We start from the raw sequence: 14,631 nt of genomic DNA on the forward strand, positions 1-14,631 counted from the left end.
GACTTGCAGTTTGCGAGGGAACAGACATAGTCTAAAGACTGTTTTTTTTTTTTTTTTTCAAGTATTGCAGTACGTTTCGGAATGGACATTCACAAAACATGAAGCAGTATAGTGTTTAGTGTGGACGTAGATTTGAATGCGGACCTGGAACATGTCGTTGCTGGTGCGGAACGAGATGGTGCTGGGAATCAGCTTGACGTCCGGCTCCTTGTGGTGCGGCTTCTTCTCGCTCTCCCTGTTCACCTCCAGCGGCCGGAACTGTGGGCCGTTTCCGTACATCTCGTGCTCCAGGGGACCTGCGGGAACGAAAACAACCAGAGAATTAGATTTCATCGCTGTATAAAATTCCTCGATCATCGTTGTTGACGGCTTCTGGAAATATCAAGAAATTTTCTCTTAATTTGTTGCCTTTATTACATGATGCCCAGCACTTGATACCTAAAACATGCTGTGACAATGCTACAATTACGAAATGTTACATTTTATATAATGTTGTATTTCACTTATTTTACTGTTTTCACTATTACCACCGTACATAATATACTTAGCTACATCTATTGTCATTTTGCCCAGCAGTTGACAGGTTTACTGCCTTGGAAGTTGCTTGCTAGCTATTCATCCTATACTACTGAATTATCTAACAAATAATCACCACCAACTTATACACTACTGGCCATTAAAATTGTTACACCAAGAAGAAATTCAGATGATAAATGAGTATTCATTGGCCAAATATATTATACTAGAACTGACATGTGATTACATTTTCACGCAATTTGGGTGCATAGATCCTGAGGAATCAGGACCCAGAACAATCACCTCTGGCCGTAATAATGGCCTCGATACACCTGGGCATTGAGTCAAACAGAGCTTGGATGGCGTGTACAGGTACAGCTGCCCATGCAGCTTCAGCACGATACCACAGTTCATCAAGAGTAGTGACTGGCGTATAGTGAAAAGCCAGTTGCTCGGCCACCATTGACCAGACGTTTTCAATTGGTGAGAGATCCGTATTACCCTCCAGAACCCACCGATTCCATATTCTGCTAACAGTCATTGGATCTCGATCAACGCTAGCAGCAGTGTCGCGATACGATAAACCGCAATCGCGATAGGCTACAATCCGACCTTTATCAAAGTCGGAAACGTGACGGTAGGCATTTCTCCTCCTTACATGAGGCATCACAACAACGTTTCACCAGGCAACGCCGGTCAACTGCTGTTTGTGTATGAGAAATCGGTTGGAAACTTTCCTCATGTCAGCACGTTGTTGGCGTCGCTACCGGTGCCAACCTTGTGTGAATGATCTGAAAAGCTAATCATTTGCATATCACAGCATCTTCTTCCTGTCGGTTAAATTTCGCGTCTGTAGCACTTCATCTTCGTGGTATAGCAACTTCAATGGCCAGTAGTGTATTTAGTACAAAACAACATGAACTTAGCATCCCCTGCAGTCGGTATTACATCGTCTGTGGCACTGACACGCTAGGTTCCAAATCATACCAACAGTGGACACCAGAACATGTCCGGCGGTTTCTAGATGGCAGTTGACAGTCCTGCCATTTGTCCCACCCCCTCCCCCTTGTCCTCTGTCCTCCCCAATAAACAATGCGGTGCAGAATGCCGCCTGAATGTGTACAGGGCACTCAGATGTTATCTGGTCTGGGATTTATTCAGGAGCACCGTATCGACAACCCCTGTACGCTTTTCCCCTGTTCTGTAGAAAGATGATGGACAGGGGCCATGGACGGTAAGGAAGTGAACCATTCCACGTGTCGGCTAGAAAATAATAATAAAAAAAACTTTCTGGCAAAAATTCCGTTCTGTCCTATTAACTGATTGATAGGCTTCCCGTTGTTTATACAGTACCGTAATCTTTCTTCTTTCTCATCGAATACTAATTGGCCAGCTATTTGTTTACTTTTGTCGGATTGTTCCTTTTTAATCAATAATCTGCAGCTTGCTGCCGAATTATGTGTGCACTGCAAATACGACTAATGTAATCAGACAGCTGAACACGTTCCAGATGCGTCAATACTTCCGAGAATAGTATTTCTTCTCTTCTTTCGGCGATGGTACACTTCTCGAGGTTAAGTCTTCGGGCATATGTGCTTAAGCCATAGCCGACAACCGAAGCACGTCAAGACGTTAAGGACATTGTACGAGGGTCGGTTTGGATTTTTACTTTTCTGTGTCTATGCTTTTAAAACTGTGGTGTCACCGCCAGACACCACACTTGCTAGGTGGTAGCCTTTAAATCGGCCGCGGTCCGCTAGTATACGTCGGACCCGCGTGTCGCCACTGTCAGTGATTGCAGACCGAGCGCCGCCACACGGCAGGTCTAGAGACACTTCCTAGCACTCGCCCCAGTTGTACAGCCGACTTTACTAGCGAAGCTACACTGACAAATACGCTCTCATTTGCCGGGACGATCGTTAGCATAGCCTTCAGCTACGTCATTTGCTACGACCTAGCAAGGCGCCATTACCAGTTTATATTGAGATTGTACTTATGTATCATCAAGAGCGATGTTCACCAATTATGGAATAAAGTTAAGTATTACATCAACTACGTACTTTATTTGCTATATTCATTACATTGTAATGTTCCAGACCTCACGCCAGTCTGCGTGAGCTTAACGCGTGCCTTTTGGCCTCCTCTAGCAACACGGTGTTGGCTCTTCTGCTAACACACCAAAAACAGTACTTTTTCTTTTTTAAAATCAAGCCAGATCTCCACTACCAACCCAGTCGTGAACATTTGATTCGACTTGATTAGATGTATTGCTTTCTTTAACACGTCACTTCAACTCCGAAGGAGTGAAGAAAGATTGGAGATTAACGTACCGATGACAATGATGACGTTAGAAAGGCAGCACAGGCTCGGACGAAAACGGAAGGGCCCGTGTCCTCTTCATGTGAACCATCTCCACGTTCATCTTAACTGATTTAGGGAAATGACAAAAATCTACACCTGGACGGTCGTACGAGGATTTCTACTGCGAGTCCAGTGCCTTAACAACTGCACTACCTCGCTCGGTCCTCAATTCTGAATAGCCGTGTAAACCATCTGCAGTAGTCTATATTTTGTGATTCTTTTTGATATTTTTCAGCAATGCTTAAATAACCCTTTTCACGGGTCCGACCGACTGAGCTCTCCCGGAAGGACATACGACCTGCATTCACAACTTTACTTCCCACAGGCTGTGGCTAAGCTACTACTCTGCAATATCCTTTCTTCCGGGAGTGCTAATCCCACAAGGTACACGGAACGTCTGTGAAGTTTGGAAGGTAGGAGAAAGGTATCGACGTAAATAAGGCTATGAGGACGAGTAATGGGTCATGCCTGGATAGCTCATTCGGTAGAGCGTTTGCCTGCCAATGACAAAGGTTCCGTGTTCGAATCATGGTGCAGCACACAGCTTTAATCTGCTAGGAAGTTACAAACCAGCATACCCTTCACTGCGGAGTGAAGGTGAGAGACACATTAGATGTACAATACTGCAACCAATTCATTCAAATCAGACAGTTTAGTATCAGACTTTTTTTTACGCCACTGGTCCTGGGGAAGAGTTTATCTCTTGTTTGAGAAGTTGAGCCCAGAACACATTGAAACATTGGCTTTGGTCTCCACCAACACTCACGTTCGTTCTGCTCCAAACTGACATAGTCCCGTCTTGCTCTGTTTATTCTGGACTTGCTCCCTTGTGATTTGGCTGCTTAAAAATTTTCAGAAAATCGGATCTTCCTTGTACCTAAGTTACAGGTAATCGTTAATTCTCATATGTACAGCGATGTTGGAAAGGTTTTCTTTCCAAAGCTGTGTTGTTGACTATTGGTGTATTGTGTTAGTTACTGAGTTGGAAGATGCCCCAGAGTGAAAGTTTGTCGTCATTGATCGGAGAAGCACGTCCTCGGTCAACTTCAGTTGCTCTATTTCCCTTTAGTGTCTTTCCTATGTTGGGTGTCGCATTTCCTGCGATTTAGAAGAGTCTGTGGCTTGATTAGATTTGAGATATCCTTCTACAACTCAATATCATCGAGAGTAATGTCCACCAATTAGACACGGGATGAAAAATGCGAAACTAGGCGAGCATATTGTACGATGGGGTAACAAATGTCTGATGATGACTTGCAGAACGTTTGCGGTTTTTTATATTACTGCTATCCAATCACTCTACAAGGCAGCTTATTCTTCGTGGAGATGGTGCCTCTTGAATTCGAACGCTTTGTCAATTTTTACTCGTAGGCAGTTCTTAGTGTTACACGACTCTAGAGCCGTTCGTCACAATTCTATGTTAGAGCTGCAATGGATAAGCCCTGGTTTTTTACTCGGATGGAGACTTCCATATCTGTCTTTGTAGAATTAGGTTTAACGCAGCTTGTTGTATGTTATTGAGGGTCTTAACCACAGATTCAATACAGAATTTTTCTCCAGTTAGGAAAATATACTAAAGGCTGTGTAAATCCTTGCTGTCTGATCAATCTCGTCCTTTTTAAAAGGGAGTGGAACCTCTACACTTCCTTGTGTTAGACCAGCCAGCGAAAAATATGCGATTACTGTTAGGAATAATCATTCTGAGACGCTAAAGCATAGATGAAATGTCACGTTAAGTGGGAACTTTCAACAGCCAGAGGAGTAAAGCACAGATGATAAAGACGTACAGATAGGAAAACGGAAATGAAGAATGGTACAATAATGTACTTATTCTTTCCCTTCTCACGTTTTTTTTTTTCAAAAATACCACCTTCTGTTGACACAGCGCTAACAAATTAATCATAGTACTAGCTGTTTGTCCTTCTCCATGCTTCTTAGATTGTATATCAGGGTTGCCAGCCTACGTTTTTCTCAGAACCAAATGTTACAAGGACTATCTACGTATTAGACTGTCTCAGTCCTTCTGATTATTTCGATGCCATAAATCTGTGGACTTCTTTTTTGGACTGAACTAATCCAAGGAGATTTTCAGATGGCCAGATTCGCCCACAATAAAACATAAAAAATACTTAAGTGAAACAAAAGGCTGGACTAACCACAGAGAAGGAAACACCGGAATAGAAACTACGTTTACTTTCCGATTTCTGAGACATAAGATGCTTTGTCTCTCGTATAGCACGACTGAGATATTATGGAATAAGAATAGGTAGACTGTGGAAAAAGGGCAAGGGGATTGTGGAGTTGTATTTCTGGTGGTACAATGAGGGATTCCGTGACAGGTTGGTTGCTGGTGAACGTTCCACTTGTATGTTCGTGATCAGTATAGCTTTTTTGGTTCTAACGTTTCGTCCAGACTTGCGCTCAACATCTTCAGAGGTGCTCCTGGACTGACGGGTCGGAAGTCGGACAGCGACGTAAATACTGTAAAAGGGGAAATGATCGCCAGAGGTAATCATTGACAAAGATAAAACCTAATTATCGGACGGTCATCTGTCAAAGATCTTATAGAGAAGCCGTCGAAATATGTAAACATGCGGACAATTTTAACAGAAAAGAAGAAACCATGAAACTTAATGACACATGATCAGCAGCTCTGTATAATCGATACATAAACTTCATCTTTCAACAGACGTCAATTCGATGCTTTTCATGTTTGACCTTTGACAAGGATCATCTCTGCCAATTACACCCCCTTTTCAAAGTATTTATGTTGCTCTTCGACGTCCTAATCATCAGGCAGCAAGACTGTACGGAACCAAGGGCACCTTTGAAGATGTTCAACAAAGTTATGGACGGAACATTAGGAACGAAAAAGCTGCACGGACCACGATGATACAACACAGAAGATTCAACAGCAGCTAGTTGTATTTTTTCATTCCCAGGAGTACGCAGTTAAAAATACGTAAAAAGATAGAGATAAGTACACTATCTGATCAAGAGTATACGAACACTCCTGTGTAATACGGAATTGACCACTAGACGTCACGAGTGACGAACCCGTCAGTATAAAAGGTGGCGGAAAGTATTGTATTGTCAGTAGAGAAGCACAGTTGGTTGGTCAGGAGGGCTCTGTAACCTCCAATGTGGACTAGTCAGTGGGTTTCAGCTGAGTAACAAATCCATCAGCAACATTACAATCCTTCTAAATTTGTCGAAGTCGACTGTTTGTGGTTTGACTGTGTCGAAACACGAAGAAAGAACCACAACTAAACCAGCCTCAGGCAGACCTCATGTACTGGCGAAAGTGCTGCAGCAGTCCAGCTAGCATAGTGACTGTGGGTACAGTGGTTGAGCAGCTCCTCATAAACCACACATTTCTGTTGTCAGAACTAAGCCGCGCGTGAGGTGATGTAAAGAGCGACGCCACTGGGTAGTGGATGACTGGAAACGAGTGATTTCGAGTCGAATCATATTATATCCTGTGGCAATCTGATGGGAGGGTTTGGGTTTGGCAAATGCCTTGAGAACGTTACCAGCAGTTATGTGTAGTGCCAGCAGTGAAAGTTCAGATGAGGTGGCGTTAAGGTGTGGGAATTTTTTTCGTGGTTAGGGTGTGGTCCCCTTATTACGCTTAACAAAACACTAGATGCGGAAGGATATGAGCAATAAGCATATTTTACAGCACTGTATACTGCGCACAGCAGAGCAACAGTTCGGAGGAGATGACTGTATCAGCAAGACAATGCTCCCTGTCATAAAGCAGCATCCGTGACGTAATGGTTTGTAGACAGTAACATTCCTGAAGTGGACTGACCTGCCAAGCGTCACGACCTGAACTCAACGGAACAAATGTGGGATAACTTAGAACGTCGATTTCGCTCCAAATCAAGCGACCAACATCACTAATTTCTCTAGTTTCAGCTCTTGAGGAAGAATGGGCTACGATTCCTCCATATACATTCAGGCATCTCATTGAAAATGTCCTCTGCAGCGTTCATGCCGTGATAAGGCGAAGGATGGACCCATCCCAAATTAATGTCCACTGATAGGTGTCTGGATACTTTTGATCAGATAGTGTGTGACTTTGTGCTGTTGGATCGTAAGTCATGAAAATGCTACGGGTCAAGAGAATCTATTTCATTGAGTGTCTCACCTGTATTACCAGCGCTGGGGTCGTCGTACTGCAGGAAGCGGAAGCCGTTCCTGCAAGGTTCCCCTGGCTCCCCCTTCTGTCCTTCATAGGACAGTCCAGGGCGACCCTGCACAGAAAAAACATTTCAGCTACCTGCACTCTTTTGGAAACAAAGCTACTGCAACCAGCATCACTTATTTTGCTATAGCGGAATTCACCGTTGTATCATGCGTTTCGTGTCATCCGTAACTTTGTCGTGAAAATATATTTCGTATTATATGATTCCAAGATCAAGAATGCCTAATAGTATTGATGGCCAGACACAAAGATTTGTTCTCAATGCCACTTACTGCTGTCAGCACCAGAGGAAACAGCGAAGATCGAATGAGAGCAGAATTTGCGTTATATTGCGCAATCTGGCAAAATGTGGACACACAGCGTTGTTGTAGCATCGGTGGTGTTTTTGTCGTGGGCTTAAGCAAATGATTACTGAGATTCATCTTTGGATAGAAACTGGCAGTGCAGTGTTCTCGTAATGCGTTGTCGGTTCTTTTAGAATATTCCTTGTAGGGATCGTGTCCAGCAGCAACGAAACGATGAAGTAAATTCAAGATTGCATTCCTGGAAGGTTATAACTGTGTGCCCGACAGTCCAAACTCGGGCCTTCGTCTTTCGCGGATAAGTACTCTGTCGACTGAGCTAACCAACTCGACTCACAACTTTACTTCCATGCAGTTTTAACCTGCCAGGAAGATTAATACCAGCGCTCACTCCGCCGCACAGTGAAAATTCACTCTGGAAAATCGAGGATGTTAGTATGCTTTTCACTGAAACCGTATGATAAAAAATTACAAATTTATTTCATAGTTGTAATGTGAAAATAAATGTTCATAGAAACATCATTTATAGAACAAATACACACTTAATACCAGTAAATGTTGCCAAATACACTGTAAGTCATGGATTTACAAATTTAATTATGAAAATTGTTACTGCTAGAACGCGGATTAAATTTTAGTGCCAGAAGCAAGGAACACGTAGATAAGATTAAGTCTACGTTCCTGATACTGAACATACAGTCAAAGAGAGTTGAAAGAACGTGGAGGTACGAGACACTGCCAACAGATGTAAAAAAGCTAATTGTGGAAGAAATTAAAATCCACCCACATAATCAGACTGCCAGCACCTCATTTCTGAATGAAGTAACAGACTTTGTCAACGAAAACTTCGTTCTGAAATTTTTAAATTTTTTACATTCAAGGAAATAATAAAACACCCAGCTACAACTAACGCCTCCCCGCCCCCCCCCCCCCCCCCCCCCCCTGTCACATACACACATACAAAAACACAGAGAAGGAGGTAGATAGATAGATAGGGAGACAGAGAGATTTCATCACTCACTAATTATACATGTTCCAAGACCACTTACGTGAATTTACATTAGCACGTGATTCATATCTCTTAATTTTCTTAAGAACTTATTTAGAACAAACAATGGTGATTGTAACTAAAAAAATGTGAGTCAAATATAAAGTCATTTGGACATAAAATAATACATAATGTGAGACATTAGAAGTTCTACTAGGAGGTTGCTCAATACTTTGATCATCGCCAATCACACACGCACACACACACACACACACACACACACACACACACACACACACATTACATCACTACGTGCTCTCCTGTGCTCGTAGCATGAAAGCTACAATTTTGGTTGGATATAGAAACCTGCCTTAACCTGCCTGGTACAGGGATGCACAGACGTACTCGAGTAAAATACATCCAGAGTCAAGATAAGAACTAATAACCAAGTTAGGGACTCCTAGATTTTCTTTAATCCAAGACACATGTTACTATTGTGGTTTTATTCTTTCTGAGTGGTAGAAAAGTGTTAACTGCTCTGGTACAAACATTCCAGAATCAGCTATTAAGCTACTTTTAACCAGGTCGTTATAATTAAATTAAATCTACTCACAGAGTTCCAGTCTAGGCTGTAATTACTGTATGGCAGCAAAACTCGACAGATATTCTAATGCATCAAAGTGGAACCGATTTACAGTGAAAAACATTAGTTCCAGTTTTCGCCCCCAGGTGAAAACCTGGCGCTGTGATTGCAAGAAAGACGTATAGAAATGTTTCCATATGTAATGAATTAGTAATGGGACGTGGGTAGAAGAGGCTAAACACGTGAGAAAGCTATAATGTTATTATTAACAACTGCTTACACAGTTTGTTCAATATGAGCACCGGAGACGTCGATGACACGCTGTACAGCGCAATCTGCACCTGGTGATCAAAACTGGAACTAAATTTTTCGAGCGTGAATTGGTTCCCCATTAACACATTAGCATATCTATTGAGATCCGCTGTCATACGATAATTACAGCCCGCACTGGACCTCTGTGAGTAGCTACATTTTTTTCTAACCACATGGTACTATCAGTTTAGTTGTGCTCCAAAACATATAAAAGTTGTAGAAACCAAAACAATAATCATATACTTCTGTTACATTGTTACAGTTTGAACAGTAAATATTTTCACTTTTATTGATTGCAAATACCACATTTAAGTAAATTGTTGTTAATTAGTAATTGTACTAATGCAGAATAGCTACTCAAACTAGATAATGTAATAAATTGATCACCACATAAGTAGTTTGCCAAAGTGCGCTGCTAGGAGGATGGTGAGGAGTGACAGAGCGTGAAGTGACAGAAGACTCACCGGCGGACCTGGAGGACCCGGCGGCCCGGGCACGGGTATGTAGGCCGTCTTGCAGTTGCAGGGCTGCGCCGGGCGTCCTGGAGGGCCCGGCAAGCCCACACCGGGGTCTCCCTTGTCGCCCTTCAGCTGTGAACACACAGACATCGCTACGTTTCATCCCTGCTGAGTGGAAGTTTAATTCGGCCACTATCGAAGAATTGTAACCAAAAATCACCGAGCGATTTAACGCCAATCGACATACTACCTGCAGTACTTAAGGGGAGACGGAAGGCAAGTGGGCTTCAAAAATTAGATTTTTAGGTTTTAGCATATTTGAAATGCCTGGTCTTTCCTGCGTGAAACAGTTTTTGTTTTATATACAGGCTGTTACAAAAAGGTACGGCCAAACTTTCAGGAGACATTCCTCACACACAAAGAAAGAAAATATGTTATGTGGAGATGTGTCCGGAAACGCTTACTTTCCGTGTTAGAGCTCATTTTATTACTTCTCTTCAAATCACATTAATCATGGAACGGAAACACACAGCAACAGAACGTACCAGCGTGACTTCAAACACTTTGTTACAGGAAATGTTCAAAGTGTCCTCCGTTAGCGAGGATACATGCATCCGCCCTCCGTCGCATGGAATCCCTGATGCGCTGATGCAGCCCTGGAGAATGGCGTATTGTATCACAGCCGTCCACAATACGAGCACGAAGATTCTCTACATTTGGTACCGGGGTTGCGTAGACAAGAGCTTTCAAATGCCTCCATAAATGAAAGTCAAGAGGGTTGAGGTCAGGAGAGCGTGGAGGCCATGGAATTGGCCCGCCTCTACCAATCCATCGGTCACCGAATCTGTTGTTGAGAAGCGTACGAACACTTCGACTGAAATGTGCAGGAGCTCCATTGTGCATGAACCACATGTTGTGTCGTACTTGTAAAGGCACATGTTCTAGCAGCGCAGGTAGAGTATCCCGTATGAAATCATTGCGGTGAATCGAGGAAGTACAGTACGTACTGACGAAACTAAAATGAGCTCTAACATGGAAATTAAGCGTTTCTGGACACATGTCCACATAACATCTTTTCTTCATTTGTGTGTGAGGTATGTTTCCTGAAATTTTGGCCGTACCTTTTTGTAACACCATATATGTATACGACAATTTTTTCGTGAGGTATGATGGTTTTCCTGACACTCTGTGCAATCTGGCACTTAAATGGCACGCCTTCCTTTTTGCGCCATGCAGAGATAATGCACAGCATTTAATTAAATGAAATGAAATTAAACCCATATTTAGAGACCTTTGTAAAGATACCTTGTTGAAGAAATGTCTTCATGGGAAAACCAAAATTTAAATGAATATGTGAACTTTATCATTTGGAACCAGTTACTGAAAACTGTATTTGTTCAGCTTACAAGCCTCAAATTTGGTGTTTATGATGCTGTAATCAGAAAATGATGGTGTAATTAGAAAACTGTATGTTTTGGAATTAGTGGGCATAAAATCTAGTGAAAATACTGCAAAATCCTTCGTGCAAATAGATAAATAGAGAATCCACAAAGCAGATATTGCTAATTTAAAATGCACAAAAGAATCCAGACGGAAAAGAAGGGGCACCAAGAGAAGAAAAGAACAGGATGATTCAGATGATGCTCAGTATGGTGCAGGAAAATATTAGTGGTAAGTAATTCTCATCAATAACTAAACTAGAACTGCAATATCAAACTTTAAACGGATTTTTCTCAAAACTAATTTTTTTTTATTTTCAGGTACCGTTATTTGATAAACTAATGGCGTTAGAAACATGAAATTTCGTCAGTTTGTACTTCAGATGGTAGTAAGTTATTACAAGTAAATTGAGAACCACCGGAACAATCAGAGACTGTTTAATAATAATTACTGTACAAAAGAAAGTTAAATTTTACTAGTGAAAGAATAAAATTGTTTTTCTTAAAAGCCATAAGAGGTATTATGTTCATTTTACTTGTAAATTGAGGCATATATGCTATATATATATGCAGTAAAGATTTCATTGTTTTACCATTTATAGTTCTTTTCAAAAGTGTACATATTCAAAGGGCAAAATGGCATTGGCAAAATAAGGATAAAAATTGCCTTCCGTCTCCCCTTGCTTTGCAGCACACTGTTCGTATACAGCAGACAGACCACCTAAAGGCTTATAACTCTATGACAAATGTCAATAAAGTTGTTGGAAACACTATCGCAGAACAAATACGTTAATGAAACTGGCTGACGACATCAAATATGTCATGGACAGGCATGAAGCCACCGTTGTAATACTGTTTGATTTCAGCAAGAAGTTTGGTATTGTTAATTTCAGTATATTAGTATGGAAATGATGCAGACCACTTTCTCAAACAGTATCGTGGTGCGACTACTACCTTAAAAACAAGTAACTACGAGTCATTTGTGGGTCGGAGAAGTCGTCATGGAAACGTGTGTTGCCACACGTGCAGTCCTTAGTTCACTGTTTTCCTCGATAGTCGCAAATGGACTTGGAAGGACACTGACTTTGACCTGAAAAATGAGATAGACTTCATCTTTACCAACATGCCTCAAAATGTCAAAGACGTCTCTGTGCTGAACAGGTTCAATAGAAAGAACGATCATCGATTAATAAGAGCAGGAATGAATACGAAATATGAAAGACTGAAACTAATTAAAGGCAAAAGAAAAAAAATTTGCATCTCAAAAATCTCGAAGAAGGGAAAAAATTCATGGAAAAATTAAAGAAAAATTAAAAGAATATAAAACAGAACACGTAACAAAGGTACTAACCACAACAGTTGAAGAAGTGCATGGTTTGTGTAAATTTCAGAAACAACGAAAAAATCTAACAAATTAAAGTATAAGTTTAATGGGAAAGAAAGAAAAATGAAAGTAGAAAGAGAAAAGATAGAATATAAAGAATTGTGCAAGACTCTGAGAAAGCGCGCGAAAGAAGACATCAACACGTATGAAGAAGATACGCTGTACAGCAGTCTTAAAAATAAATCTAGTTTAATGATGGGCAACCCAGAGCTTATGACTGAAAAGGATCAGCTAATAGCGTTAGACGCAGGTCAAGGCCGCATTACAGGGAATAAAGTAATACTCGTCTGTCCTGGATATTTTTATAGTAACCTGTACAGTAAAATCAATGATGATACCTTAATCCTTGATGAACTGGACTTTTCTGTCTTCCAAACGCCAGAAATACTTGTCTCAGAAGTTAAACAAGCTACAGGCAAGATGAAAAAGATAACTGCTCCAGGCTGTGATGACCTCTTAGTCTTTATTTTGAAGCTGACGGATGAGGAATTATTTTCCAGTTGTTTGCACAGTGAATATTACCAACAGATTGGAATCAAGCCAGAAAAATCCTGATATATAAGAAAGGTACTACAAAGGTGTGAAGAACTATCACCCTATCAACCTTCTGTCCATCTCTACAAAGTATTCACTGGAAATATGTCTAGCAGAATGATCATTACATTTAAACTGGCTCAACCTACTTAGCAAGCTGAATTTTGCACAGGATTTAGTACAACTGACCACATCCCCGCAAAACAATTAGTAGAAAAATGAGTGCCATCTACTTCTTTGGGTTGCTTTATAGATTTTGAGAAGACATTCGATTCGATCAGTCATCAATCTGTGTGAAGTTCTAACAGAATAATGTTAGGACAGGACTATATATTAAAATCCTATACAACATACACAAAACCTCTACAATGTCTGTGAGTGTTGTTGAAGAAACGAATAAATTTCCCGTTGAATAGAGTGTGGAACATGGTGACTCTATATCTCCAAAACTATTTTCAGCAATCCTAGAAGAAGCGATGTCTGAACTGGATTGTAAAAGAAAAGAAACCAAAATTCTGGGAAAGAGATCAATTAACATGAGATTTGCTGATGACATGGTTCTGTTGGCAAATACCAAAGAAGAACTTCAAACATTAGTTAACGAACTTGCGTAGTGTGCTCTGAAGTTGGTCTAAACATGAACTACGACAGAACCAAGGTCATAAAGAATGAATGGACACTGGAGGCAAATGGATGTGGGCAACAAGTATTCAAGGAGACTTAAAACCAAAAATAAACTGCGCAACAAAATTAAAAACCCATTTTTTGGAAACCCCTTCATTTTATCCATTTCGGTGCACAAGCTCGAAATTAGAGTCGAAGGAGCCTACAACTTTCCACCGTGAGGGTGCATAGGCGTGGCGCCATGTGAAGTCACCCTCGGACTCGGTGATGCTTCAAACAGCAAGGTGCTGGCACGTAAAAAAAAAAAAAAAAAAAAAAAAAAAAAAATACCAGAGCTCGGAAGTTCAGTTCTGCCCAACGCCGCTGTGGACGTGTCACACGATGGACAGATCGTCACGCCACCTCTGACGCATACCTCTGGCCCCTTTTCTACACGCCTCTACGACGGAGATAACGACCGCGAAGCCCAGCGGTTTTCTTATGGCTGTCGGAGCAAAACATTTCGGACTCTTCCCTTCTCAGAACTAACAAGAAAAGGTCTCCAGAGCTATAATAAAAGGCGTGAAGGAAGCCACCCCTTCCATTGGGGCGTTCATTATCACCCATTTTGCGGTGGGAAACGACACTTTGCAGTGCGATGTGCAACACGACGACTTTCTTGACAACCTTTGACACTGCTGACAACCTCCGGACGATTCAGCCGTCTTCTAAGGACATCGCAGGGCTGCAACCACGTTGAACATGATCTCACTCCTCTGGAATGTAATGTGATCGCAATTTTTGCTCTGCAGAGTGTAAACAATAGGGACTGTTCAAAACCATTCGACGAAATTTGAACGTGATCCGAAGTGGACAAGAGTGTTTACGCTTTCTCATCCCTCCAGTCTTGCACCCTTCTGTTTCGTGAGAATGGGTGGTGT

The 14,631-nt window shown here is 41.5% G+C and overlaps 1 protein-coding gene across 1 annotated transcript in view; it reads right to left on the reverse strand.

Moving 5' to 3' along the window:
- LOC126176514 (collagen alpha-1(IX) chain-like) overlaps window positions 1-14,631 on the reverse strand; it is a 341,330-nt gene that overhangs the window by 43,841 nt on the left and 282,858 nt on the right. Inside the window, exons 19-21 of the mRNA XM_049923671.1 lie at window positions 9,737-9,862; window positions 7,031-7,136; window positions 145-296 (exon numbers count right to left, since the gene is read on the reverse strand). Coding sequence (XP_049779628.1) covers window positions 145-296; window positions 7,031-7,136; window positions 9,737-9,862 — 384 coding nt within the window. The remainder of the gene's footprint in view (window positions 1-144; window positions 297-7,030; window positions 7,137-9,736; window positions 9,863-14,631) is intronic.

The sequence above is a fragment of the Schistocerca cancellata genome, chromosome 3 (genome assembly GCF_023864275.1).
Source record: "Schistocerca cancellata isolate TAMUIC-IGC-003103 chromosome 3, iqSchCanc2.1, whole genome shotgun sequence".
NCBI classification, from domain to species: domain Eukaryota; kingdom Metazoa; phylum Arthropoda; class Insecta; order Orthoptera; family Acrididae; genus Schistocerca; species Schistocerca cancellata.